The sequence below is a fragment of the Lutra lutra genome, chromosome 18 (genome assembly GCF_902655055.1).
Source record: "Lutra lutra chromosome 18, mLutLut1.2, whole genome shotgun sequence".
Classification (NCBI taxonomy): Eukaryota; Metazoa; Chordata; class Mammalia; order Carnivora; family Mustelidae; genus Lutra; species Lutra lutra.
The window spans coordinates 22602445-22630256 of NC_062295.1; the positions used below are offsets into that span (position 1 = coordinate 22602445).

Sequence of the window (27812 nt, forward strand, 5' to 3'; positions counted from 1 at the left end):
GGGGGGGAGAAATGACAGCTCTTATTTTCTCTCTGACATTGAGCATTTCCTCTCAGTCACGAACGCAGTCAGCAGACCACATCGATATTAGCAACGCCTATGACTGCCAGCAACAGGCCCACAGCTCCTTCCCCCCATCAGATCGCACTCAGAGCCCTCAAAATAGCCAGCAGGCTCATGACTGCTTGGGCACCCACTGCTGGGCCTGCTGCGGAATGCGTTTGTCCCGAAGCAGAAGTGCGAACGCATCGCCAATGTGTTTTTAAGATATTTGGCTGACCGTATTTGTCGTTGGTTTCCTCCGTAGCCCAGTGTAGTTTTTAAACAAGAACCCTGTGTGTTTTATTTTTTACATCTAAACTATCATCCTGAGAGGAGGTCCAGACTGCCAAAGGGGTTAAGTGCCCCGGTTTAGGAAATGCTATTCAAGATCAGTGTGCCCGCGCCGCCCAGGCCCTGCCACGGAGGACTAGTCCGGGGGTCGGGGGGAGCCGGAGGGGCCCTCGCTCATCCTTTTCATGGCTGGAAGGGTGGCGACCTATACTGGCCCTCTGCGCATTTCCTTTCCTGGCCAGGGGGAGAAGCTGCCAGGGATGAAGGCCTGACCCCATCTTTGGAGGGCTTATGTCACCCCAAAGGCCGTCTTGGGAGTGGGAGACCCCCATCCTTCCCTGACCTTGCACACAGACATCTGGTTGGTGGTGAGGGTGCCCGTCTTGTCAGAACAGATGACGGAGGTGCAGCCCAGAGTCTCTACGGAGGGCAGGCTCCTCACAATGGCATTCTTCTTTGCCATCCGCCGGGTGCCCAAGGCCAGGCAGGTGGTGATGACTGCAGGAAGGCCTGTGGGGAGGAAGGGGAGGACGTGAGGCCTGGAGCCAGCGAATGTTACCTGACTGGGAGAGGGGGCCTCTGCGGATTCGATCAGCCCATGGGAGGAGAAAGAGAGCCTGCTACACCTTCTGGGATCGCAGCCACAGCCAGAGCCACGGCGATCTTAAAGTAGTAGATGGCCCCCCGGAACCAGGAGCCGCCGTGGACAGGATCGTTGAAGTGGCCGATGTTGATGAGCCAGACGGCCACGCAGATGAGGGAGATGACCTTGGAGAGCTGCTCCCCGAACTCATCCAGCTTCTGCTGCAGGGGGGTCTTGTCCTGCTCCGTAGCGGCCATTTGGTCACGGATCTTCCCAATCTCAGTGCTCACACCCGTGGCGGCCACGATGCCCAAGGCCTTGCCAGCGGCAATGTTGGTACCCTGGGAGGGCGGCCGAGAGGCGAGCAGTCAGGCGAGAGGCGACCCCCCCACGGCACCCTCCCAGCGGCGGTCCTCATCTCGCCTCGCGCAGCCGTGTCTCTCCCCCACAGGGGCCTCTGGCTCGGGCGCGTGACAGCCGGCCCGGCATGGCTCACCGAGAAAAGCATGTTCTTCTTATCCTGGTTGACAGCTCGGGGGTCAGGAACAGGGTCTGTGTGCTTGATGACAGATACGGACTCGCCTGCCGAGAAGGAGCCAAGAGGTTTTCAGATGACATCATGGCCTCCCTCCTCCCATCCTTTCTGCCCCTAACTCTGGCCCTGCTTGGTAGGACAGGGCCTGGTAAGGACCTAGCAACCGTTCTGGAGGAAGCTGAACTCTGGCCAAAGCCACTGGAGGCAGGGAAATCCAACGCACTTGGAGTAAGAAGACCTTGACCTGAGCCCCAGCTCGACCACTTTTATAAGCTGCATAATTTGGGATCACTTAACCTCTGTTCGCTGTAAAATGGAGACGATAATACATAGACTTCAGAACCAGGTCTTGGCGAAAGCAAAAGAAGCTTTTTCATGGCAAGGGGCACAGTCAACGACAGAGCACCTTCCAGGGAAGGAGATGCCTTCCTGTCGCCACTGGGCAGGGGGTCAGGGGACCACCCCGGCCTTGCCTCCTTGGACTACAGGGAAGGCTCGCTGGCTCTTCACCTTCTCTCTTGCAGTGAAGAAACCGAAGCACCTGTGGTTGTAAGTGCATCCAGACCCTCCAGTTTATTCTAGAACCTATGGGTCCTCACTCAGGGCAGGAGGGGGGTGGTGTGGTTTTGAGGCAACAAGACAGCTCTCTGGGTGTCTGAATGTCCATGTGGAAAGACGGGGTCGATGACCATCTGGAGAACAGGCACAAACGTCCCGCCCTCTCCCATGACCCCTTGTGTTTCAGGCTTATGATGGTAAACCAAGTTGGGCTGTGCTGACGTCACGGGCGCCAGAGAGCCAGGAGGGGGCTGGCTGTTCTCTTTCATCCACCTGGAGCTTCATCCCTGTGTGTCCCCTGAACTCCCCACCTCTTCCCCACGCCCCCTTCAAGCATCCTCCCACCTGGCCCGCCAAACCTGTCAGGATGGACTGGTCAACCCGGAGCGTAGTGGATTTGATGGCGAGGATGCGGATATCGGCGGGGACTTTGTCCCCCACTGTGGAGAGAGTAGATGAGAGTGAAGTCAGTCGAGAAAGGAGTTTTCTTCCTTCCCGAGGAAAGCCCGATCTTTGACTACCTCACCTGGTTCCTCGGGCCACCGGGGCAGGGTGCCCTCCCCAGGCTTGAGTCAGGCCCTTGGCGTAGGCTCCCATAGCCCCAGCAAGCATCCCCCATCAACACTCATTCCAACTGCCCCTGTTGCCTTTCTCTCCTCCCTCAGCTGTGAGCCCGTGAGAGGGCCTAGTGCACGGCACATAGCACATGCTCAATAAACAGTTACGCTGAGCCGCTGAAGGGAAGATTAGGAACCATCCAGTTGTGTAATGAGACAGCAAAATAGAGACGGAAACAAGAGGGAGAAAGGTGGGGAGAGGAGGGCAAGAAAAAAACTAAAAGAAAGTGGGTGAATTTGAGAGACACACCTCAGAGGGGAGAGGAGGCCACGGAGTCACAGCGGGGACAGGGGTAGGGGAACAGGAAGAAACAGGAGAAAATACAAGAATGGAGAAAAATCTGTGCAGAGCAGGACAAGAGGTAGAGCCTGAAGGAAGGATGAGAAGGCAGGAGGAGAGGGAGAAGCTGCAGGGGCACTGGGGGAAGAGGTCCTGCAGGGCCTGGCAGAGACCGCCCAGCAGAAACGTGCCAGGCCCTGGGTTGCACACCCGAGGGAAGGCATGAAGCCACGGTGGGTGAGGTGAGTGAGTTGGGGAGATTGGCAGGAGAGAAGGAACGGCCGAGCAGGCCACAGGAGATGCCCAGGAGGGGTCAGTCCAGGAAACCACCTTGTAGGTAGGCTGACAAGGCTGATGACGTCTGCCTCCCCCACCAGACTTCAGGGCCTTTGTAGAGGCTAATGGCCTCCCAGGGCCTCTGCTCATCTCTCCCAATCCCATGGATGGTACTGGGGCTGGGGTTCATTGGGCTGCTTTCCTTTCCCTGTTTCTAAGGTTCCTCCTCCTGTGCCAGAGGAAGCTGACGGAGAGGGAGGAGAGAGGAGGTCGGAGACAGAGTTGGGCGGGACACCCTGTCACCCAAGCCCAAGCGATATTTATAGACATTCATGGCGCTGACTCTGAACTGTCACTGTGGCCGGACGGGCCTGTGATGGTGCCCTGGGGTCTTCAGCCCGCCCTCCCTCCCTCTCCCTAGGCCTCCCGTGGTGGCAACTGGGGCGTCTAGTGGAGGCAAGCGGGCCTAGATACTTTCCCCTCTGCCAGGGGCCTGGAGATGAGGGAAGGCCTGCGCAGGGCAAATATGAAAACCGCTGAAGGGGGCAGAATCCCAGTAATCTTAGCCACCCGGCCCCCACCCCTCCCCGGTTAGGCATTAAGTGTCCCTCACCGGAGAGGCGGGGCCCCTCCTTGAGCTCTCCTCCTCCCAGGTCCCGTGCTCCCTGCTAGGGCCTGAGTTTCCCTTACATGGTTGGGGGCTTGAGCCTTTGGCCCCCCTCCTCCCTTCTACCCTCACTCCTTCCCCTTCAAGAGGCCTCAAGGGCACCAAGAGGTCAAGATTTAAAGCTGACCAAGCTTGGGGTGGGTGGAAGGAGAGAGAAGCCAGGCCTCGGGAGGGGGGTGGAGACGGTGCCATTGGCAGGGACTAGGCTCCACCTGTTGCTTGCAAGTGCTGGGTGAGAGGAGGGGGAGCAGGGGGTCCGCCTGGAGTGTCAGGGACAGGACTGGCTGTTCCTGCTGAGACTCTGACAGGGAGGGCTTCTCTGGCCACAGTGCCCTGGGGTGACCTCCTGAGGAGTCTGAGAAGGAAAAGCAAAGGCTTCGCCATCCCGGCTACCTCCCAGACAGCAGAGGGCCCCCACCCTCCCCGTACACATCCTTTTGGCCTCGAGGTCAAGGCCTCCCTACCTGGACCACTCACTCCCATCACTCACCGGCCACCTCCACGATGTCCCCGGGTACAATATCCCGAGCCTTGATCCTTTGTACTGACTTGCGGTCAGCCCGGTAGACTTTCCCCATCTCGGGTTCATATTCCTTCAGGGCCTCGATGGCGTTCTCTGCATTACGCTCCTGGAAGGACAGGGTGGAGGAGAGGGGAATCAGCAAAGGGAGGAAGGTTGTGGAATGGGAGGGGACTGGCCAGGGAGGATCAGGACGGCCAGGGGCCAGAGTCCTGGGGGAAACAGGGACATGATAGAGGAAAGAGCCGGTCACACAGTCCTGGCTCCTGGCATCAGGGAGTAGACAAACCCCGCAGGAGGGTAGGTGTGTGTGCTGAGGAAACTGTCATTTATGACCTAAGACAGGCAAGGAGGTTCAGGGGAGACAAAAAAAGAGAATCAAAGAAAATCAGAAATCAAGGGGCAGGAAAAGTAGAGGGTGATAAAGGACGAGAAGGAAAATCAAGCTGGCATTGATAGACCTGCTACTATATGCCAGGCATACAGGGCTAGTAACTCCACAAACATCATCTTTTTCCATCTCAGCACAACCCAGGGGCAGGATGATTAGCCCCATTTTATGAGGGAGGACACTGAGGCTGAGAGGGGGAAGGAAACTTCCTGGATTACAGAGCCAGCTAGTGACAGTGGCAACACCAGTCTCCTGTCTCTTTCCCGCACTCCGTCCCCTTTCCAAACTGGGCATTAGGAACAGAGAACACTTCCCAAAGGAAGTGACGGAGGAGGAGGAGACTGGGAGGGAGGCTGGCTTCACGTTTAGGGTCAGGATGGGAAGGAGTGAGGCGGGGTCATGGCTAACCTGCCAAACCCCCACGATGGCATTAGCAATGAGGATCAAGAGGATGACAAAGGGTTCCACAAAGGCGGTGATGGTCTCTTCGCCTTCCTCGAACCAGGCCAGCACCTGTGGAGAGGGGGAAGGGAGACTAACAGTGATAAAGCCCTTCCAACACATAAGGATGGGGCGATGAGGACCGGAACGTGCGCAGGAGCAGACCGGGCTGGGCATCGCGGGGATACTGCAGCCCCTCATTGGTCTGAGGTCCTACAGGCTCCAAAGCGCAGACTCACACGGGCGCTGCCACTGCTCTCGTGCAGCGGGAACCAGAGGGTGTAGACATGCACAGATCGGGGTTTAACTGGGAATGCTTTTGGGTTTCCCTGGCCGGGCTGTTGGCCTGTAAGCAAAGCTCACAGGACACACAGACCAACGACCCCCAACAGCCACATCCATCCCATGGGAGCCAGAACTCCATAGGGAAAACCCTGTGGTCCTTGCAGACACTGTAGGGGGGAAGGGGGCCTACAGCCCTCCCCAACAGCCCAAGGCAAGGAAGCTCCAATTTCATGAGGGAGCAGGAGGGGGGATAGTGTTACGGGGCCTCCAGTACACACCCCACCCCAGCTGTTGCCACTGCCAGGCAACAGCCACAGGCAAATGTCAAGGAGCAAATCTGAGAAGGGAGAAGGGAGGCCCTGCCAGCTAGTACTCAGGGACCCACAGGGCCTCCATGAAGGAGACCAGGGCACAGGGGGGAATTCTTTGCCCCCAGTCTTGTCTTCCGGCGGGGCTAAGATGTTAAGGAAGAAGCTCCAAGAGGCAAGCAGGCTGCTGGGTGGTGGGTGCTGGGGTGGGGTGGTGGGAGCTCCGGGGCCAGAGAGGTGGCAGCCCTGAGGCTGTGAGGGGCCCGGGAGAGGGCGGGCAAGGTCAGGCCGGGCGGGTGAGGAGGGGGCCCCCAGGAGTTCTAGGCCTGATGGGCGGTGGGCAGCGAAGCCCGGGGACAGGTGAGGGGTCTGGCTGCGCTTCGGGCGCACTTGGAGGAACCCTCACACCAGCAGCTCTTTCCCGCCTCTGGGAGGGAGTCTTTGCCGCGACCAATCAGCGTCAGGAGGGCGGGGCGGGGGCTCCGGGAGGCTCGGGGATTGGTGGAGCGGCTGCGCGCCCCGGGGCATGCCGGGAGTAGTGGTGGCCAGAGCTCAGCCGAGTCCGACCCTGAGCTGAGCTGGGGAGACCGGCGCTTGGGGGGTAACCCGAGCCCTTGAAGCCCTTGAAGCTGCGGGGGTGGCTTAGTTTCAGTGTTTTGGCTGAGAACACCCTTAAAGCTTAAAATAAAACCTGCCTGTGGGGTGTGGAGGAGGACCAAGGCATATGCGCATCAGCGCCCCCCTCCCCCAGCCCCCTCAGTTCTGGTCTCGGGAAGAGGATGCTGAGGGCTTGGACCATTGGAGCCGAGGAGCCGGAGCCCCCGCGCCCATAGATGCTTCAGACCCCCAACCCACACCCGGGCCAGCCCCCAGATGCCTGCCCACACTTACGAAGGAAATGCAGGCGGCCAGAAGAAGGATCCGCACCAGGAGGTCTTCAAACTGCTCTACCACCAACTCCCACAGGGACTTCCCTGGGAGGAGAGGCAGAGGAGGGCGGCCCCCTCGGGTTAAGGTCTGGTAGATGATGGCTGGGACTCTAAGTGCAGGCTGGGATCCAGGGACTGAGAGTGGCCTTCCAGCCTGAGCAGGAAGGTTCTGGGCCGATGAGCAGGCTGCTTGGTACTGAGAGGGGACTGAGGGAGCTCGCCAGGAGTCCAGACACAGGCCCCTCATAGTGGTGGTGGGCAGTTAGTTGCTCAAGGGCTGGAGGCCTCATGGAGAAAGTGCGTGGAAACTCCTGTCCCTAACCAGATTCTAACCTCTGGGGAGGGTATTTGCCCCAGGAGTCAGTAGGGAGAAGGTGGGGAGAAGGGAGAGGGGCACGGTTGTGGGATGGGGGACGGTCATTAACAGAGCTCAGGGATTCCAGTAACTTACCTTCTTCAGCAGGGAGCTCTATCCAGGGGAAAAAAAGAAGAAAAGGACATATTCATTTGGGGTTCAGTCTAATGTCTCCTACATCCAGGATTCTGGCTAAGGTAAGAGAACCGGGCCACCAAAAGGGCATCTGAGGTTCACCAAGGTCATCCCATAAATCCTCCCAAAACTCTAGTCTCAGGGACCCTGTCTTGTTAGTCTCCTCTTACCCCCTGAAGTCACTGGACCATGGCCCAGCTCTTCCCTAAAGTACTCTGGAGGGAGAGACTCCAGTGTGTGTAAGTGTGTGAGTGTGTGTATGTGTCTGTGTTGTGGGGGGGACAGGAGGGCGTTACCAGCCTCTCTCTCCTCCAGGGGACACTTACCATTGGGGCCGTATTTCTCCAGATGCCGCTTCACTTGGTCCGGGCTAAGGCCTGTAGTCTCGCTCACCCCAAAATAGGCCAAACATTCTTCTGTGGTCTTGGAGTGTGCAGCCTCCATTGTGCTCCCTTCCTGGGGCCCAGGGGGCGGTGTGTTCCTTCTGGGGGTGTTCTCACGCTTCGGGGGCCTTCCTCGGTGTCCACCTGCCTATTTGTCTTGGGTTTTTGCTTTTTCTCTCCTGCCCCCCCCACGTTTCTCTTCCTTCCACGAAGCTCTGACCCCCGTCCCACTTGCAGCAGCCGGCCACCCCCCCAACCCCCAGCTGGTCCTTATGAGGGAGTAGGGGGGGGCCGGGCTCTCCCCCCCCCCCCCAGATCAGGGATTGGCTGGCTAAGACTCTGGCAGGAGGGGTCAGAAGAAAGATATTTCTGCTGACAGAGGGGGAACAGTGGGGCTGCAGCCTGAGATGTCACTCATGAGGGAAGCTAAGGTGGCCCCAGCCCCAGGGAAGGGGGGGGCAGGGAGAGACTTCACTGTCTGTGTTTTGCTGACCCCTCCCTCAGTTGCCTGAACTTCCTCAGTTGTACCGAATTTCCTGTTCCAAAGTCCTCCCTGCAGTTCTTCCCCTCCTACTCCGGGGCCTCCACCTTTCTCCTTCCCTGACTCCCTCTTCTCCCACCCAACCTCTTTCTATTGCCACGGTCTCCTTCCTCACCCAGTTTGCTGAAAGGGCGGCAGATACTCCAACCTTCAGGGGATGGGAGAGGGGGACAACATCCTTTGGGGCCAAAGGAAATGGCTCTAGAGGGACAAGGGGAAATAGGGAGGGGAGAGGGTCAAGGGGACAGGGCAGAAGACGGTAACCCTACCCTCGGGAGGGGTTGCTGCAGCCATCAACAAGGGATTTAGTGTCCAAGCCCTGGTGAGCAAAGCCAGGACTGCCTGTCTCTCCCCCAAACTCCCCCCTCTCCATCGCTCTAACTCGGCCTCTGGAAATGTAGCCTTTGGGGGGCCTACCCATCCCTGGCAGGGAATCCCCTCCCCAAGAAAATAGGACACCCAGGCAGTCAGGTAATCCAAGAGGCTACAGAATGTGCTGATGATGGAGGGGGAGGGATCAGTGTTTCAGGATGGGGGCTGTCACCCCAAGTCCTGGAATGAGGGTCCCCCATTCCACACTGTGTTCTTTAAGTCAAGGGGTTCACATGGCAGATCCTAGAAGGTATGTAGTCCACACTCTGCCCTGGCCCTGAACTCTTCTCCTCCAGGGGAGTGAGGCTCAGAGGCTGCATGCTCAGGTGTTGGGCATATCCCACAGGAAGAAGCGTGAGGGAAGGAGGGGTGTCGAGGAAAGGGGGCTGGGAAGCTGGATAGAGCAGAGGCTCCAGACCAAAGGAATGGGGAGGGGGCAGATTGATGGGGACAGGTCTAGGGGGAAATAAGGACAGAACAGAGCTGGGGAGACAGAGACGGGGCCGCCAGTGTCAGAGGGAAGTCTGAGGAGCAGTGGGGAAAAGGGACAGCAGGGAGCCGGCCTGCAGCGGCCAGGTGGGTGGGGGCCCAGGGCTGGGTGCAAAGCCACGAGTTGTTGCTGAGCGGCTGGCCCTGGTGTCAGCTTCCTGGTCGAAGCAGCTGCTCTGAGCCCCCCACCCCTGCTCCTAGATGGGGGCGTCTTTTGGTTGCTACCAGGGCAGCTGCTGGAGGAGCAGACAGAGGGTGGCCTGGGCTGTTGGGCAGGGGAGGGAAGGAGGGTAGAGAGAGGAGAGAGTTTCGGTGAGAGTTAATAGTGGAAGGTCAGGGAGGGGAAGAGGGAGCCTCAAGTCCTTCCTGCGTCTAGGCCTTCAGCTTCCAAGATGGACAGTCAGAGGAGTATGGGCCACTGAAAGGGTTCTCCGGGCTGCTTCCCCCACTGGTGCTCAGGTTCCTAAGCAGATGATGGCAGGGGAGACAGCAAGAGAAGGAAGGGGAAGCCTCACTTTTGGCTAGCAGGCAGGCCAGGCCCGCAGGGGGTAGATGGCACTTAAGGATTTAGCCCCCCCATAATTGTTCCCTCCTCTGCCTGGACTTGGCGGGGAGGGGAGCTTCTGGGGTAAGTTGGGGACATGGTGCTCCATCCCTCCTCCTTTTCATGGTTCCCAGGAATCTCTTCCTTGAGCTGTGACCTGAGGAGAGGGGCTCAGACAATGGGGGTCATGTCCACAGGCACCTCCATGTGGCCCAGCACCCACCTTCTTAGGCCAGAGTCAGACTCAGCATCTGCCAAGCCTTTTGGTGCTCCCTGCCTTCTCCCTGCCACCACCTGGAGGATTGACAGGGGCACCGAAAGGAGCAGGAATGCCCAAACATGGAGAAGGGGGAGAAGACTGGAGGGATCCAGGCTTCAGGGGAGCTGAGAGCAGGAGGCTGAGGACAGGAGGCAGGCTTTACAGGACGCTGCTGCCAGCGGGGGCCCTTTAAGGTGACCCCTCCCACCTCCCCCAACTTCCCAGTGGGAAAGCTGAAGCCAGAGAGGGACAGCCACCCCACAAGACCTGCAGAAGGCTGGCCACCAGGGAGGCTGAGGGTGTGGACTGGGATGGAGGAAGGCACTGGTTCTCTTGGATCCCTCCCCGGGGGTCTCCAAGCCCACAGTTGGAAGGTGTTCCTCCCTTCCTAGGAGGCCTGAAGCTAGGAATAGAAGCCTGGTTCTGAAGGATGGGGACACAGAGCCTGGCTGGACCTGACGGGTCCCAAACTTCAGCTCAACCATCCTTAAAGAGAGGCTTAGAAGGAAACAGTCTCAGGCTTCTCTGGCCAAGACAGGCAAATCTTGGGGTGGGGGGTGCTCCTCGGTCCCCTCCCCCCCACCTTCAGAAGTCAACTCCCTGAAGCTGGCAGGGTTTAGGGGGAAGGGGAGCCTCACAGCACCAGTTGCTGCTAGATTAGGAGGGGATCAGGTCCTGCTTACCCTGGGGTGCCACAGCCTTCACTCACCACCTCCTTTTCCAGAACACAGCACCCAGCTCCCCAAACCATCCCCTCTTTTGCAAGGCCAATTCTATCCCCAGTCTCCTGAGATCATGGTTTGAGGGAGCCCCAGGGATTAGACAAAACTGAGAGAGCCAGCAGGCTTCCCCCAGCTAGCCCCCAGCCTGGGTGGCCTGTGAGCCCAGCTGTCTCCTGTCCATCTCCCAACAGGACGCAAGGCCCAGAATAGCAAGGTCATAAGCATGGCTAGGGCCCTCCTGGAGGTGGGGACAGTGGCTGAGGGGCTTGAGAATATAGGCTCCACGCTGCACGAGAAGGAAACTGAGAGGCAGCAGTGGGTGGAGGTTAGAAAGGGGGAGGGTCAAGGGAAAAGGGATCCTTTAGAACCCGGCCCCTCCTTGTGGGCACCCACCACCCATAGAGCTGGGAAACCCAAGGGTGCCCTCCGTTGGAAGAGGGCATGGCTGCAGGTCAGTTCAGAGAGCGAAGCTGGGGCTGAACAGGGCTGCTGCAAGGAGGGAGAGATGTTGCAAACTCATTCCCACGGGGCTGGGAGGGTCATGTGAGTGCAGTGGGCCAGTGGGGATGGAGCAGATGTGGAATGTGGAAGGCGGAGCGCGTGAGGCTGGATCTTTGGGTTTTCAGGAGAAGCCGGTCATCTGAACTTCTGTGTGAAATCCCAGTGGAAACACTATCCAGGCCAAGCAAATCATGTATGCAGTTCCAACCCAGATAAAACTTCCCACTTGACAGATGAGGACAACTGAGGCCTAGAGAGGCTAATACCTTGCTGAGGCCAAACAGCAAAGCAGAGGAAAAGCCAGGCATGGAAGCCAGCATCTTCCGTTATCTACCCTCCAGCTTCCCAGCTTGGCCCCAAGAAGGGGGGCAGCCAGACTGCCCTAGGGCCCCTCTGCAGTCAGGCTCTGTGGCCACTGCATTCAATCTCTCCCAATACAGCCACTGCGCCGCAGCCCTGGCCCCACAGTGTCTCTCTGCCTGCTTTCTGCCTAAAGTAGGAAGCCTTCACTGAAGAATTCCGAGCAGGAAGGGGCCTTAGACGTGGTCCATCCTGCTGCTCACTGCTCTGTCCCATTAAGAGAACTTGGCTGGAGACCCTGGGAAGCACTGTTCATTCGGCTCTGCACTTACCGCTCAACCAACAGCACAGCCCGCAGGAGAGCCGCGAGCTGAGAGCACAGCGCTGGAGGGCAACAGGGATTTGACCTGACACAGCCTTCCAGCCTCTCCGCTCCCGAGCGGGCAACACTGAGTGGGCTGCCTTCCTGACCCGCCTGTCCCAGACCCCACTGCAGACACTGGCCACAGCCATCACGATGGAACTGAGATAAACCCTTTTATTTATTTATGCTTCTCCATTTTGTTTAAAACAACAACAACAACCACCTTAAAGTAACTGACAGCCCTTCCCCCTCACCCTTCTTCGGGCTGGGGGGTGGTTAGTGGGGAAATGGCCCCCAGGGGTGGGGCTGACCATAAGAGCCCCTCAGGGAGGTAATGGAGCCCAAATCCCCTGCCCAGGGGATGGGGCACCTGTAGTGTATGAACTGGGGAGTTAACAGGGCTCTCGAACCTCTTCTTGTACCAATGCAGATGCCCTTGGCCGTCAGGGGTCAGGAAGCACGTGGGGAGGGGATTCCTACCGCTCCTCTACGTCCCCACCCAGCGCCATCTCACCAACTAAGAGCTGGGGAGCAAGAAGAGTGGAGAAAGAGCGGGGTAGGGTATCTCACACGAAGGAGTACTGGTTATTAATGGCTCTGGGATGGCCCCCTTCTTCTCCGTCGCCCCCTAGTGGTAACTGTTGGAGTTGCACCATCGGGGTGGCCCCGGGGTCCCCACCAGATCCAGCGCCTCCCTGGGCCTCCGTGCCTGGTGCTACGGCCTCTTCCAATTCAACCACGGGGACCAGCTCAACCACGGGGACCAGCTCTTCCTGGACCCCTCCACTGCCCGCTTTCTCTTTCTCTTGCCTCTCTTTGGCTGCTGCGGCTGCTGCTGCCGCCACTTCTGGCGCCCCCGACGCCTCTTCTGCCCCAGGATGTGGGGGATCTGTCCATGAAGGGGGTTCAGGGGGCTGGGGTGGGTCATGGGAGGTGTTCGGTTCTGGAGATAGGAATGGTAAGAAGACAGACTGTGGAGGGAGGCCAGCTCTTGCGATTGGCCTCCCCTGCACTTGTCCCCCCAGGAGCCATGTGCTATCTCCCCCACATCCCATCTCCTGAGCACCCCCCCCAGTCCATGGAAGATGGATCATGGGCGGCGGTGAGAGGAGGACCACACTTACACACAGTCACTCGCTCCGAAGGGCATGAGGGTGGAGGAGGCATCGGGGTAGCATCGATCTCCCTCGCACACCCCTGCATGGCTCCCGGCCTGCTCCCGGCCTGGGGGGGGGGGGGGAGGGGCAACGTGGGGACAGATAGGACGTTGGGGTGGGGAAAAGGGAGAGATCAGACAGGGACATCAGACGTCAAGGGAGGAGGGGGGTGGGGGATCAAACCAAGCATCCCCAAGAAGGACAGGCCCAAGGCAAGACTGCGACAAAGGGCAAAGACAAGGCCAAGGAAGATGAATCCAGGAGACACACGAGTGATGGAACACAGGGGTCCGATGGAATGGCAATGCACCAACCCAACTTCCTCCCGGCTCCAGCATGGAGCCTCTGCCTCCCTACGTGCTCAGTGTCCTGCTTCCCCTTTGAAAGCCCCACCCCCAGGAGCCTTCACTACCCTACTCTCCCTTACGAGGCTTCTCCTCCTCACAGCCCCCCGCCCCGTCTTTCTGGCACACACACCTCCTCACTTCTTGGGTGCACGGGCACCTCCTCCCCTGCAGACCTGCTCTGCTCACCCTGCTGTCGCTGGGAGGACACGACATAGCTGACAAGAACAACGTCACTGGAGCCTCCAGACTCCAGAGGGATGGGGTGCACCCGGAAATGCTCGAGCATATCGAAAATGGACTGGAACCACAAGTGCTGGACCCGGCACTGACCCTCCTCGTTCAGCGACAGGCGCAGGTGCTGAGGGCAGGGCGAGCAAGGTGAAGCAGGAGCCCGCGCCCCTGCCCCTTCCAGAAGCCTCCTCCCCTGGACGGCCCCGTTCCCCCCGCCCCACTCGCAAGCTCTGGGCATGGAACACAGCCTTTCCCTCACTCACCTTGGCCTTGCCCTGGAAGTTGAAAGTGAGGACGTACTCGCCCCTCCTCGTCTCACTCTGCCGTACCAGGAAAACACCATGGGAGCCAGCACCTCCTGCCAGCACTAGCTGCGCGGCCTTGAGTCGAGAGAGCATCCCGTGGAACCAAGGGTACCCTGAGAGGGGCTGGTCCCCTTCACCTCCCTCTGACTCCCCCTGGAACAGGAATGATCCTTCAGGAAGGAGAGAGGGAGGGAAACCGGGGTGTCAGGGAAGCCTCCCCCGTCCTGGGAGAGAAGAAGCCTTGCTTTCCCTCCACCTGTCACTTCCTTTCCCCTGGGTCCGATCCCTCAGGATCCTGAGACCAGAGTTTCGGGAAGGCAGGCCACTGGGCCTGGAGGCAGACACGTGCTCTCACCTCTGGTACCTGTGGCCGTTTCCGGAGTGTCCAGGGGTGGGTAGGGGGCTGAGAGGGGATGAACGGTGCCCGCTGGGGGCCCCTCTTCAATGGGGATGCGGGGGGGCAATTCTGGGGGAAGCAGTTCCATTGAGTCAAAATGGGAGGCAGCAATGGAGGCGGAACTGGGGGAGATGGACGCTGAGGGGCGGTCTGAAAGGCCCCCATAGGCCCCTGGAAAAAAAAAAAAGGGAGGAGGGCAGAGTTGAGAACTGGAGAGACTACCCTGTGTGCGCTGGCAGTCAGGGAGCTGAGGCGCCTGCCTCCTTCCTCGGCCAGGGGCCCGTCAGTCCGACCCACGACCCCTGACAGGCTCCAGGCACTGAGGGGCTGTGGAGTGACTGCAAGGACATCCTGGGCTCCGAATGTGCCCCTATCCTTTCTGAATCAGCTGAAATGATAGCAACTGTTGCAGGGGGTGTGGACAGTCCCTCAAGGATTCTTATATTAAAAAGCATCCTTTTTTGGCCTACAGGACAAAGCCCCCAATGCTCAAAGGCATCAAAGACCCTCCTCCTATTAAGTGGCCCAAGTCAACCACCCCGACCACCTCAATTAGTCTGTATTCCCAGAGCCTCCGCGCTGGCCTGATCATCCTGTCCTGCTCTCCCAAAGCTCCGGGGCTCTCCGCACCTCACCATTTGCATCCTCCAAGCCCTGTTCTTTTCTCTCACCTCCCCTGGGTGGAGCCTATCTCACCTTCCCCCGATTCTCCTCCCCCTCTGAGCTCCCAAGGTGCTTCCTGCTTGTGCTGCTCAGAGGACCCCAGGCACAGGCTCTCCACTGCGGAGTCCTGCTTTTCAGAGGGAGTGAGAGCTTGTCAACTCAGCTAGACTGGGAGCCCGCAGAGGGGGCAAAAAGTGCGTCTTGGGTGGCTTTGGGTTCCTCCATCCTGCCTCAGAACCTAGCACAGGGTTGGGAATGCACTTGGGCATTCCTGAATGTCTGCTGTGTGGCAGGCCTGAGCCCACAAGGATGGCGTAGCTACACGTGGGGTACACAGAGCAAACGTGGGGTAGGGAGCAGAGTGGCACAGTCCCGGTCTTTGTCAGGGACTGCTGAAAAGCCATTGCCCCTCCCTGGTCTTAGCTGCCTGAGGGGCCTGGAAACGAGGGGACTGGAGCCCATGACCTGTGAGGTCCATCCTAGCTCCAAGATCCTTCAGTCCATCTGTTTACTCGGTGAGTACGACCAAGGTGCCAAGCACCAAGAAATCGAAACTAGAACAGAGCAGGACAAACGGGATACTGGCATCTGGGAAGGTGAGCTGGGCCAGGTGGACGCATGTCTCTGGGCGTGTTGTGTGTGATTGGGCCCGTATATGTTAGTCAGGCCAAGACGTAAAGAGTAAAAAACATCTAATAGCGGGCGCCTGGGTGGCTTAAAGCCTCTGCCTTTGGCTCAGGTCATGATCCCAGAGTCCTGGGATGGAGCCCCGCATCGGGCTCTCTGCTCAGTGGGGAGCCTGCTTCCCCTCCTTCTCTCTCTGCCTGCCTCTCTGCCTGCTTGTGAGCTCTGTCAAATAAATAAATAAAAATCTTTTAAAAAAAAGACCAAAAAATTTCAAAAAAATTAAAAAAAAAAAACCTAATAGCATCGACATACGTACAGAGACTCAGAGTAAAAGCAAAACAAAGATGTGAACGAAGTGTTCCAGAAGCTTGGGGAAGAGAGCCGTTCTCTCCAGCCAGAATGGAGGTCTGCGCGAGGCTTACGGAAAAGGAGGAAAGGCAGGGCACGGAAGGCTGGACGGACATTGGCGTGGGGCTCGTGCAAGGTGGGGACGGGGATAGTTCTGAGCGGCCGACTGTGGCGTAGCACGTTCTGGGACCAAAGTGAGACATTCCGTGGGAAGGGGTGGGCAGCTGAAGGGCAGGAATGGGGGGCACGGTTGAAGTCGGGAGAGAGGGCCTGACCATGGCGTGGGGGGCTCTGAGGTCCACAGCCCTCCAAAGTTCCATCCTTACCCTGTGACAGGCGGTCATTGCTCTCACTGGCTCCCAGCAGCAGATCCTGGCTGGGCAGACTCTCTGAGTGATTCAGGCACGGCAGCTCCAGGCTGTCAGTGTTCTCCCTTGTAAGGAATGAGGTCCCAGGGGCCAGGGGGAGGGTCATGGGGCGGGGACTGGTGGCAGGGCAGGGTCTGTGGAGGGGCGGGGGAAGGGTGCTGTGAGGAAACTCAGCAGGTGAACAGCCCAGGGCTGCTCCCCAGCCCCACCTGGTCCCCTCGGTGACAGCAGGCAGGCTCCTCACCCCGGACTCAGGCATTCCTGGATGTCAGACACCCAGGCCTTCACGTGTAAAGCATCGGCTGTCTCCAGGATATATTCCGAGGGGCCTTCCACCTACGAGGCCAAGAGGAAGCCCGCAGGCCACGTCCAGGTCCAGAGGCCAGAAGCCACCCCTGATGAGAACAAGAACATCCTCCCCCTCTTCCCTCCTCCCAGGGAAGCTACAGCCCCAGGGACACACTCTCAAGGCAGTGGACCCACAGGCACCTCCTTCTGTGAGGTCCTTGGCTTCCACGTGCTCCAGGAGCTTCCTCCCCAGAAGAGAGCGCTCCCGGGGGGGCGGGCAGGAGCCCAGAGCCCCTACCTTAACCACAAATGTGTTCTCCCGGTCAGGCATCTCCAGGGCCGTGGTTGTCCGCACGTCCGTGATGGTAGAGCAGGGAATGCTGAGTCGAGGCCGAGACGCCTGGGTGGGGAAGGAGAACAAGATCCAAACTGCTGGTGAGCAGGGACCACCTGACACTTCCCTCCGGAGACGCAGCATCTTTCCTTCTATGCCCTGAGGGAGTCGGACCAAGGGTCACAACGCTACTTTTTCAATCCCACCCACCCGAGAGTCAGGAGCTAGCTCTAAAAACCAAAGTGAGTACCGACACAGAACTAAACCCAACCACACCAGAGCGAACAAAGCTAAGCCCGGAGGCTGTTCCACTCTGGTGGCTCGGTCGCCTGCTCCCAGTCACCCACCCTCCTTGGGGCCTCACCTTGGGCGGCACAAAGAACTCCAGACGACTTCCTCCTCCTCCTTCTCCTTCACTTCGGAGCAGTAAGCGACACTTCTGCCACTGAGGCTGCCCTCCTCCCCCTGAGGTTGGCCCAGCTGCCCCTCCTCCCCGGCCTACTCCAGCTGGGTCAGGGGCTGCCTCTTCAGCCCCCATGAAACTCAGCAGCTCTTCCCTCTGCACCATCCCTGCTCCGTCCTTCAAGGCCCCCCCGCCCCGACTGAGTCTCAGCCGCTCAAATCGGTGAGTCCATCTGTCCCCAGGGGATGTTCCGTCACTAACCAGTCCCCTGCCAATGGTCCCGGCCCCCCCAGAGGAGTTGGAGTTGCTGTTTCCACCCAGGACTGGGGGGCCCGATGAGGTCTCGAGGGGCCCCGCTGGGGAGGGAGGGTCAACAGTCCCCCGCCACTGCAGGATGCCACGGACTGAACCGCGGACGGAGCGACCCACTGAGCGGAGGGAGAAGCGTTTCTTGAGCTTCGGCTTCGAGGAGGTCGTAGAAGAGGAAGAGACTGAGGAAGGGAGGGGGCCGGCCAGGTCCTCAGATGATCGAGAAGGGCCCAACACAGCCAAGGGCCCACCCACCCTGCAGCTCTCAAGGGACAGGTCATGTGGCGGGATCTCCACACCAGGACTCAGGGGAGCCAGGATGGGTGGCGAGAGGGAGCCGGAGGCCCGGGCCACCTCAGCTTCAAAGTGCTGCAGGAAGAGCTCAGCAAAACGACGGGAGAAGGCAGCCTCAGCCCCTGGCCCTGCATACTGAGGGTGGGAAGCCAGGTAGAGGCGAAAACGGCGGGCAAAATCCAGGGCAGCAGCCCGGGCATGGGACTCGCAGAATTCCCGCCAACTAGGAGGAGGGGGTGGTGGCAAAGGGGGAGGAGAGGGGGAGGCCCCATCCTCCGGGGAAGGGGAACCATTCATGATGGTCCCCAGGAGGTGGAGAGGGGGAGCCTGTGGGGAGGGGCAGCAAAGAGGGAAGCGACCAGAAGACACGGGGTGAACGGCAGCAGCTGCAGAAGGAAGAGAGGCACATATACCGAGTCACTGCTGAGGTGGGACCGGGGGCCGAGCCCCACCCCCAGCCAGACTCCCCACTCTAGTCAGACTCGTTGAAGAGCCATGGGGAACACCACACCGCCCCCCCTTCCCTTTCCCAGATCCTCACGACCCACACGCCCCGGTCAGCACCTACCCTGCTGCCTTCCCAACCCCACTCCCCCTGGTTCTGGTTCCAGGAGTGACAGATGGCCAGCCGTGGAGCACTTTCCTCTAAAAAGGAACCTTTATCACTCACGCCACCCTCCCTTCTCTAAAACAGGTCCTTCAAGATCTATCACATGCTTCCCATGTGCTGTTCTTACCTTTCCCTGCAACAGGCTTTAATAACCTTGACAATAGATGAGGAAACCGAAGCCCAGAACAGTTTCCGAACTCCAAGCCTATGGTTTTGCCCACTGCATAGCGCTCGTCCCCAGGGCCTGGCTGCCCCGGCCTCAGGCACAGGCCCTCACTGACCCAGCTCTCAGGGGAGCTAGGCCTGTAGTGCTTACAGACCCTGCCTCATGGGTCCTGAGGTCCAGCTCTGAGGAGGGAGGCTGCTCAGGAAGGAGGATGAATGGGTGATGGATTGAAACCGCACTTGTCCTGAAGGCAGACCCCAGGGCCCAGGACCCCTACACGATGTGACAGAGGCTCGGAATGGCCACAGTCCAATTCTTTGGGGACCCTTCAGCCTGGGGCCCAGAGGCAGCAGCACCAGGCGGGGAAAGTCTATGGGCTGGGTTAGAGCAAGTCTCTGTTGGCCACAAAATAAATAAAACATAACAGGGAGCTTTTTCACTTCCTCTTCTTTCACTGGGGAGTGTGCCCTAAAGGCTGGTTAGCCTGATGGTTAAGGCTATGGGATCTGGAGTCGGACTTGGGATGAAATCCCTGCTCTGCCACCTATTAGCTGGGTGATCTGGAACAGACTATATGTCCTCTCTGAAGTGCAGATTTGTAGCTATAAAGCGGAGCTAATGATCCCTAACCCATAGAATCATTGGGAGAATTAAATGGAACATGTCAGGGCTCGACACAAAGTAAGCACACAATAAACCACCGCCATTAATACTATCTTTATGGGTTCCGATTCTTCTGAGAAAGCAATGAAAAAATAGAAGGCTTCCCAAGATCTTACAACTAGCAAGTGGCAGAGCTGAGCATGACATTTACAACCCATGGCTCTTTTGTTAGTGTTCCTCCCCCATAGTATACTGGAAGATGACTGGCACCCGGACTGGGCGGGGGGGATGGGGGAGAGGGCAGCTCAGGGAAGTCTCCCCAAACCTCAGACTCCTGCTCAGACTGACAATCAGCGACCCCTCCCCTTCCTTCCTGGCCTAGACCCTACACATTCAGATGGCTCCCACCGCAGGGACAATTCCAAACCAAAGAGAAGAAGCCAAGAGATGCAAGAGTCATGGAACACAGGGGAACCGAGCCAAGAGGTGCAGACACAGCAGAGAGACCAATCTCCAGGCAGAGGCCACCTTGGCTCACACAGGCCCACCCACCCCTCTGCACCACAGGCAAACCCAGCCCCCTCCTGGCCCGCTGACCCTGCGGCTCCTGAGCTGGTGACTCAGTTTCTCTTCTGCCAAGCAGGACTCAGACACATTTTCCCGATGCACCTGCCTCTTGGCTCAGTTCTGAAATTTCCCGAAGGGCGGGTGGTGGAGGGTGCAGGCTCCGCTCCCGGCTCGGACCCTCTGGGCCCGGTGGTCAATGCACTCCGACCCGACCCTACTCCCTGGACACCCTCGACCCGCCCATTCCCCGGGGCCGCAACCGCCTCGGGACCAGCCCGGTCGGCTGCACTCTGCGGGGCCGAGCACCGCTCCTGCCTCTGCCCCCACTACGCCCACCCCCACCCAGGGCTCCTCTCAGGCGCCGGGGCCGGGTCGCGAAGAGGGAAGAGGTACTTGAAGAGGGGGGTTCCGGTTCCGGTCCCACCTGCATCTCGGTCCCCGCGGTTTGCTCCGGCGGCGGCGGCAGCTCCCGCTCCCTGCCCCTCCCCCCCGGCACTCCGCGACTACCTCCCAGACCGTCTTCTGCGCAGGCGCCGGTACCCCTTTTCCCGTCACCGAAGGAAGCGACCATAGAGAAGAGCGGTGAGAGAGAAGGGCGCCTACACACTCACTTCCGCCATCCTCCTAGTCCGTGCAAACCCTTGGAGCGCCCAGAGGCGGGGAGTCTCTGGGGGCTCAGGGGTTTCTCCGGTTGCACCTAAAAGAGACCGCAGAAGCCACCGTGGCAAGGGGTTCCCCCAGGTGCCCTCCCGGAGAAAACCTGGCGAAGAGAAGCCCGCTTAGGGGATAGAGTCCCGAGGCCCCCCCGTTGTAGGCTAGAGTAGCCACCGGGTACCGGAAACCAGCGAGATGAGGCTCTTTGCGGGGCCCGCCGCCGCCTAGAGCGCCTGGCCCTGCGGCCGTGGGGTTCGCGGGACACCGCCCCCAACGAGCCGCGCGAGGGAAGACGCGGATGACCTTGGTTGAGGCCCCGCGAAGAGGCGGAGCCAGAACTTACGACCTTGGCGTCTCTGAGCAAAGGGACTGGAGGTCCAGGAGGTTTCGTCTGAGACGGGAAATAAAGACAAGAGGGCAGAAATAAGGAGATCACTTTGGACGTGCCTGTGGGACGTCAGGGGGCAGGTGGACACACGGGTGGAGCTCAGTAAAGGCATCAAGGCCAGATACAGACATTGGGAATCGTTAAGGTATAGAGAGTCGTTGAAATCATTAGCACGATGAGATCAGTAAGGTCTGTCAGTGACCCAACTCCAACCGCCCTAAGGAATAGGGGAATCTTGGCTGAAGCAGTTGGAAAAAACGGATCGAGCTTTTTCAGGAACAGGTGAATAAAAAGCCAAAAGCTGTGAGGAACCTCTGGCTCACCTTCTCTAGCCTCTTCTTTCCCCATGCATTTGGCTTCACTTGCAGGTAGGCCCATCTCAGTGGCAAAATGGCTTTCCATGGCGCCAAACTGAAGTCCTAACAGCTTAGAATTCAAGAAGGAACCTGCTTCTTTTCTGAGATTTGCAGTAAAATTTCCAGAACTGACCCCGACTGGTTGGCTTCAAGCAAATACTCATCCTGGAACACTATTGACTGGAGATGGATAAATGCCCTGACTCACACAAGAACGTTTATTCAAGGCTGAGGCTGCCAGGTGGAGTTTGAAAACTTCATTGAGGAGGGCAAGTTCTGGCCTAGCCAGCCCTCCTCCCCAGCTCTCCCCCTGTTCTAACCAATCTAAGATCACTCACAGATGGCCTTTGTTAAGGTCTTCGTCAACATCTTTGTCCATCCATCTTCCCAGTTCCAGGGAAGATATACATGTAAAAGACTCTAATTCTGTAGTCCCCTCCCTCCTCCCTGAAGCCCTTACACACCCTTTCTCTGTAGTTTCTAGTTTCTATAATTTCTGCCCACTGTTTCTAAGAGAGAGACACAGTGAGGACTATAGAAAGGCAACATTCTGGGGATGATGAGTTAGGTTTGGAAATGTGTCTAAGCTGTCCAATAAAACAGATGTTCTATATTGACACTATCCAGGGTGGTAGCCACTAGCTATAGGTAGCTCCTGGGCACTTGAAATGTGCTGGTGGGACTAGGGATTTAAATTTTAATTAATTAAAATAGCCACATGTGGCTAGTGACTATTGTGTTAGTGCAGGGGTTGTCTGTGGACAGCTAGCTGGAGCTGTCCAGCAGAGAGAGCTGCAGTCTGAGCTGCATAAAACAGTTTGGGGATTATCAGAAGTGAGAATTGAAGCTACTGGTTGAAACCATGGACATGAACGAGATTGTCCAGGCAATTATCTGTAGAGGGAATAGGGCCCAGGACCTAATTCTAGAAAACAATCCACACTTATCAGGTAGGCAGCAAAAGAGGAGTAGAAAGTGCTGAGATGATGTCTTGGGTCAGGTTTCCCAGAAGCAGACCTTGAGATGATGTGTGTGCAAGTGACTTCGTCAAACAGTGCTACCAGAAGAAATCGGTAAGAGAGTGGGAGAAGCAGGAGAGGGAAGGAGAGAAAACCAAACAAACGAGTGATCTCAGGCAGAGAGAAGTTCATCTTGATCCTACAGGGGAGCTCTGGATGAAAGATATGTGTCAGATTTGCCCAGAAACAAGGGAGCGGGGCATTCCCTATACCTACAAGCTGTTCACCAAGCGACACTCCTGGAGATGTCAGTTCATCAAGGCAAAGCCTCCTGTAGCCTGAGGGCATCCCTCCAAACCAGAAAAAAAAAAAAAAAAATCTGGACACTGCGTTGGAAGAGGAACCACACAACAAAGACAATGGGGTATGGGACTATAGAACATGCGCGTGGGGGCACTTGGTCAGACACCTCACGAGCAAATGATTAAAAAGGGATCCATGGCATTGCCATTGTCTCCTGTTTAAAACATCGGTGACTGATGCTGTGGGGTCGCGAGTGGACGTTCAAAAAAAAATTCTTGAGATGTTTTTCGTGCCAAGAAGTGCATTTATTGTTGCATGGCGACAAGACTCATGAGCAGAAAGAGCCTTAACTTTGCTGTATGAAGCTGGTGGTTATATGCATCGTGTTCAAAGTGGAGGGGACGTGCGGGGAATATTAGATCATAGATGTTTTCTTCGAATTTCTGCCTGTAAAACTACTTTCGCAAGATTTCTCTGGTGCTTATCATTCAGTTGGATGTTAACTATTGGTGACACGTACAGACAGTCATGAGATGCTTTACAGTGTAGCAGCCAGCACGTATTTGATCCTTATCAGAGCTATGCAGGATTTAGGTCAGTTTTCTGGGCTAAAGGTGAATATTTTTCTGCTTCTATCCCTATCAACTAATACTGTTTAGGGACTTTCGTGAGAGTAGCTGTTTAAAGATTTTGTTTATTTGACAGACACAGCGAGAGAGGGAACACAAGGGGAGTGGGAGAGGGAGAAGCAGGCTCCCTGCTGAGCAGGGAGCCCGATGCGGGGCTTGATGCCAGGACCCTGGGACCATGACCTGAGCCAAAAGCAGATGCTTAACCAGTTGAGCCACCCAGGCGCCCTATGGTGAGAGTGATTTTAAGGAAGTGGTAGAAGGGGCGCCTGGGTGACTCGGTGGGTTAAACCCTCTACCTTCAGCTCGGGTCATGGTCCCAGGGTCCTGGGATCAAGCCCCGCATCAGGCTCTCTGCTCAGCAGGAGGCCTGCTTCCCTTCCTCTCTCTCTGCCTGCCTCTCTACCTACTTGTGATCTCTGTCTGTCAGATAAATAAATAAAATCTTTAAAAAAAAATAAGGAAGTGGTAGAAGCAGAAGCCAAATGGTAGTGGGCTGCGGAATAAATGGAAGGTGAAGAAACGGGAGGAGGAGTATGGAGTGCTGGCCTGAGGGGGACCTGATCATGAGGAAAGCCTAAAGGGAAAGGAGCCAGTACAGAGGATAGTATTTGAAGGAGTGAGGTTTGGGGAAGGTGGGAATGGTAGGATCCAGGGCCCACATTAAGCCAAGGTATTAACATAAAAGGGAGAAATACTTGCTTCTCAGGAACAGGGTATGTGACAGTCAGGATGCTTTTAGCTATCAGTAATGAAACCCTCAAACCACTCCCAATGTAAGGGAGCTTCAGCGTGAAAAGAGGGGGCGTTTTCTGGCTCACAGAATTGAAAAATCAGGGGTAGAATGACTTCGAGCATTTGAACTTGGTCCCCGTCTCTAAGCTCTGCTTTCTTCTGCTTTCCAGATTGTCCCCTCACAGGTGGCAAGATGGCTACCAGCAGCCCCAAGCATACATCCTACTAGCTTCACAGTCGTAGTGGAAAAAGATCATAGCTTTCCCAATGGCTCTGGCAAACACAACAGGACTGAGTCTCATCAGCTCTGCCTGGGTCACCAGGTATAATGAAGAATTTGGGTTTTGTCCCAACTTCCTGGCACAGAACTTTAAAAGTACTTGGAATTTACCAAGTAATAGAAAAGTGCCCTTTAGATCCCACCGAAGTTTTAGCTAATGAGGTTACTAATGGCAAGCCTGTAGATAGCTTCAGGATAAGGGCTGGTCACCAGAAAGACTATCCTGGTGACTAGAGGGTTGCGATTTTTATTTTACTGATTTATTTATTGACATATAATGTATCATTAGCCCGAGGGGTACAGGTCTGTGAATCGCCAGGTCTATACATTTCACAGCACTCCCCATAGCACATACCCTCCCCAATGTCCATCACCCAGCCACCTTATCCTCCCCCCATCCCCAGCAACCCTCAGTTTGTTTTGTGAGATTAAGAGTCTCTTATGGTTTGTCTCCCTCCCGATCCCATCTTGTTTCATTTTTTCCTTCCCTACCCCCCAAACCCCCCACATTGCCTCTCAAATTCTTCATATCAGGGAGATCATATGATAATTGTCTTTCTCTGATTGACTTACTATGCTCGGCATAATACAGAGGGTTGGGATTTTTAAAAAGATTTATGTATGCATGTATGTTAATCTCTGCACCTATCACGGGGCTTGAACTCACAACCCCTGAGACCAAAAGTCACATGTTCTCCTGACTGAGCCAGCCAGGCACCCCCGAGGGTTGGGATCTTGAAGCAGCTGGATGTCCAGGAGAGGAGGGGGATCTAGAGATTGAGTTCAGTCACATGGCAATGACTTAATCAATCACACCTAAAACATGAAACCAGGTCTCCCGAACCTCACTCTGTGTCTCTCTTCGTTTAGCTGTTCCTGACTTGTATTCTCTACTCTAACTGTAATCCTAAGTATAGTATTATCCTGCATTCTGTGAGTTGTTCTAGCAAATTATCACACCTGAGGGGGTTGGGGGCTCATGGGAAACTCCCTGATCTGAAGCAGGTTGGTCAGAAGTGAAAATGACTGGGGGACCCCACTTGCATCTCTCATCTGAAATGGGAGCAGTCTGGGGAGGACTGAGCCCTTAATCTGTGGGGTCTGAGTTAACTTCAGGCACTTAGTGCCAGAACTGAACTTGAGTACACTAGTACTCAACAAGTGTGATCACAAGGGATAGATTTTGCTGACTGGTAAACACTGGCTCAGAGACCTGACGTCTGAGACCGGGATGGGCGGAGCACAGCACAGGCAGCTCTTCAGAGGATAACCAGGGTCTCTGACAGAAGGGGAAGTGGTTGCTTGTGGGATTCTACTGAAGGCTCACCCTACTCCATCCCCAAGAGATGGGGATTTCTCCTCTTTTGTCTTCTGGGATGTCAAATCCAGCTTTGGTGCTTTGGTCAGGATCCCCTACCCCAAATCCGGGGCTGGTATGGGGGCGGGTGGGGACAGGCAGCAGAGAAGAGACTGGGGTTGTGGTCCAGGAGGGGCTGATGCTGACCTGGCCCGGGCAGTACGGTGGGGTTAGTAGCAAGGACAATAGCTGGTGAGATTTCTGAGAAGACACTGCCAAGGTTGGCTTGTGGGGGAAGAGTGAAGAATGCCCTTGAGCTTCCAGTACATCTGTTGAGGGGCATTGAGGACAAAGTTCTGAGCCCTAGTGCCCCATCTACTAAGTTGCTGACCAGCCTAGTACTCATTTCAACGACACCAGACCCCATCCTCTAAAGAGCGGCAAGAAATCTTAGAAATCATAAAGTTTAACTTCCTCACTCCAATCCCCATTTTATAGAAAATAAAGCAGACAGGCTCTCTGCTCAGCAGGGAGCCTGAGTCCTCCTCTCTCTCTGCCTGCCTCTCTGCCTACTTGTGATCTCTGTCTGTCAAATAAATAAATAAAATAAAAAAGAGTTGCCTGCTCTACTGACCACGCCAGCCAAGCACCCCTCTCTGTGTTTGGGGCGCCTGGGTGGCTCAGTGGGTTAAAGCCGCTGCCTTCGGCTCGGGTCATGGTCCCGGGGTCCTGGGATCGAGCCCCACGTCGGGCTCTCTGCTCACCAGGGAGCCTGCTTCCTCCTCTCTCTCTGCCTGCCTCTCTGCCTACTTGTGATCTCTGTCTGTAAAATGAATAAATAAAATCTTAAAAAAAAAAGAAAGAAAATAAAGCAGAGACCTCAAAAGTTACGGTGGTTCACCTTTATTTTCAACGTGATTGTGAATACGAAATTTGCTTTCCACTGAAAACATCAGGATACTTAACAAGCCCGACACATATGCTCAACTGAGATAATTCAACACATAATTCCTTCAACAAATACTTCTTCACCTGAGTGTCGGTTAGGCACTGCTCAGAGTTACAAAAACAACCTCTTACTGTCATGACCTGGTGAGACAGGGAACATCAACAACTCACAAACCAGCCAACAAGCAAACAAATAAGATAATTTTAGAAATTTAGGTGCTATCGGGGCACCTGGGTGGCTCAATGGGTTAAGCCTCTGCCTTCGGCTCAGGTCATGATCTCAGGGTCCTGGGATCGAGTCCCGCATGGGTCCCTCTGCTCAACAGGGAGCCTGCTTCCGCCTCTCTCTCTCTCTCTGCCTGCCTCTCTCTGTCAAATAAATAAATAAAATCTTAAAAAAAATTTTTAAAAGATTTTATTTATTTATTATTTATTTATTTATTTGACAGGCAGAGATCACAAGTAGGCAGAGGCAGGCAGAGAGAGGGAGAGAGAGAGCAGGGGAAGCAGGCTCCCCGCTGAGCAGAGGGACCCATGCGGGACTTGATCCCAGGACCCTGAGATCATGACCTGAGCCGAAGGCAGAGGCTTAACCCACTGAGCCACCCAGGCGACCCTAAAAAAATTGTTTTAGGTGCTATGAGGAAAACCAAAGAGGACCAGTGAGGAGAGGGTGATGGGGCGGCTACTTTAGATAGAAGAGGTGACATGGATATCGGAGGTGGGGCTGAATGAGGGGACAAACAGCCCTGGGGAAAGCTACAAGGAAGAACATGCCAGGGAGAGGGAAGAGCATCTACAAAGATCCTGAGGTAGAAACCACTGGGGGAATGTCTGCAGACCACAATGGCCGGCATGGTTGGCAGCGAGTTAAGAGGAGAATCATGCTAGATGGGGTCAAAGAGGTGGGCCACAGGGAGGAGTTTGGATTTTTATGTAACAGCTTTACAAGGTATCATTCCCCTGCCATACAGTTTGCCCATTTAAAGTAGGAGTTGGGATTTTATTCTAAGTGTAGTAAGGAGTCACGGGAGGGGTGGTGTGTGTGTGTGTGTGTGTGTGTGTGTGTGTGTGTGTGTGTGTGTGTGTGTTAATTTCTGATTCAAGCTTAACTAATTAAAAATTGAAAGGTAATCTTTATTTTTATTTATCTATTTATTTCATTAATCTCTACACCCAATGAGAACCTCAATTTCATAACCCTAAGATCAAGAGTCACATGCTTGGGGTGCTTGGGTGGCTCTGTTGGTTAAGTGTCTGCCTTTGGCTCAGGTCATGATCCCAGAGTCCCGGAATCGAGTGAGGACCCTGCTTCTCCCACTCCTTCTGCTCCTTCCTCCCTCCAATCCCCTGGCTCATGCTCTCTTGCTCTCAAATAAATAAAAATTAAAAATCTTAAAAAAAAAAAAAAGTTGCATGCTCTACAGACTGAGCCGGCCAGGTGCCCCTCTGATCCACATTTTCAGGGCTGATCTTGACTACTGTGTGGGCATGGGTTTGCCAGGTATTGAGAAGAACAGGAGCTGGGAGAGCCATTGTAGAGGTTGTGAGCTAGCCT

General features: G+C 56.2%; 2 protein-coding genes and 1 long non-coding RNA gene across 11 annotated transcripts in view; 1 reads left to right on the forward strand and 2 right to left on the reverse strand.

The window, feature by feature from the left end:
• Nucleotides 1-7854, reverse strand: part of ATP2A1 (ATPase sarcoplasmic/endoplasmic reticulum Ca2+ transporting 1) — a 15057-nt gene extending 7203 nt beyond the window's left edge. For both annotated transcript variants that reach the window (XM_047712621.1, XM_047712622.1), the window contains exons 1-9: nucleotides 7540-7854; nucleotides 7175-7192; nucleotides 6686-6768; nucleotides 5169-5273; nucleotides 4340-4478; nucleotides 2369-2449; nucleotides 1413-1498; nucleotides 960-1257; nucleotides 677-843 (exon numbers count right to left, since the gene is read on the reverse strand). In XM_047712621.1, the coding sequence (XP_047568577.1) occupies nucleotides 677-843; nucleotides 960-1257; nucleotides 1413-1498; nucleotides 2369-2449; nucleotides 4340-4478; nucleotides 5169-5273; nucleotides 6686-6768; nucleotides 7175-7192; nucleotides 7540-7657 (1095 nt within the window). In that variant the 5' untranslated portion in view covers nucleotides 7658-7854. The remainder of the gene's footprint in view (nucleotides 1-676; nucleotides 844-959; nucleotides 1258-1412; nucleotides 1499-2368; nucleotides 2450-4339; nucleotides 4479-5168; nucleotides 5274-6685; nucleotides 6769-7174; nucleotides 7193-7539) is intronic.
• On the forward strand, nucleotides 7156-11873 carry LOC125090157 (uncharacterized). The gene is made up of 2 exons (XR_007124222.1): nucleotides 7156-7275; nucleotides 11150-11873. It is a non-coding gene; the product is annotated as an uncharacterized LOC125090157 (long non-coding RNA).
• SH2B1 (SH2B adaptor protein 1) lies at nucleotides 11849-20256 on the reverse strand. Of its 8 annotated transcripts, none has more exons than XM_047712625.1 (10): nucleotides 20130-20190; nucleotides 18328-18404; nucleotides 17118-18145; nucleotides 16718-16819; nucleotides 16376-16467; nucleotides 16090-16265; nucleotides 14084-14296; nucleotides 13687-13898; nucleotides 13379-13550; nucleotides 11849-12631 (listed from the first exon to the last, which is right to left on the reverse strand). In XM_047712625.1, the coding sequence occupies exons 3-10, from the start codon at nucleotides 18054-18056 to the stop codon at nucleotides 12255-12257; spliced, it is 2283 nt and encodes a 760-aa protein (XP_047568581.1). In that variant the 5' UTR covers nucleotides 18057-18145; nucleotides 18328-18404; nucleotides 20130-20190; the 3' UTR covers nucleotides 11849-12254. The 8 variants fall into 8 exon arrangements, with proteins under 8 accessions (XP_047568581.1, XP_047568579.1, XP_047568580.1 ...); XM_047712627.1 differs by lacking the exon at nucleotides 20130-20190 and adding an exon at nucleotides 12813-12912 and having other exon boundaries at nucleotides 12433-12631; nucleotides 13323-13550; nucleotides 18328-20107; XM_047712628.1 differs by lacking the exon at nucleotides 20130-20190 and adding an exon at nucleotides 12813-12912 and having other exon boundaries at nucleotides 12433-12631; nucleotides 18328-20106.
• Nucleotides 20257-27812: the final 7556 nt, after the last annotated feature.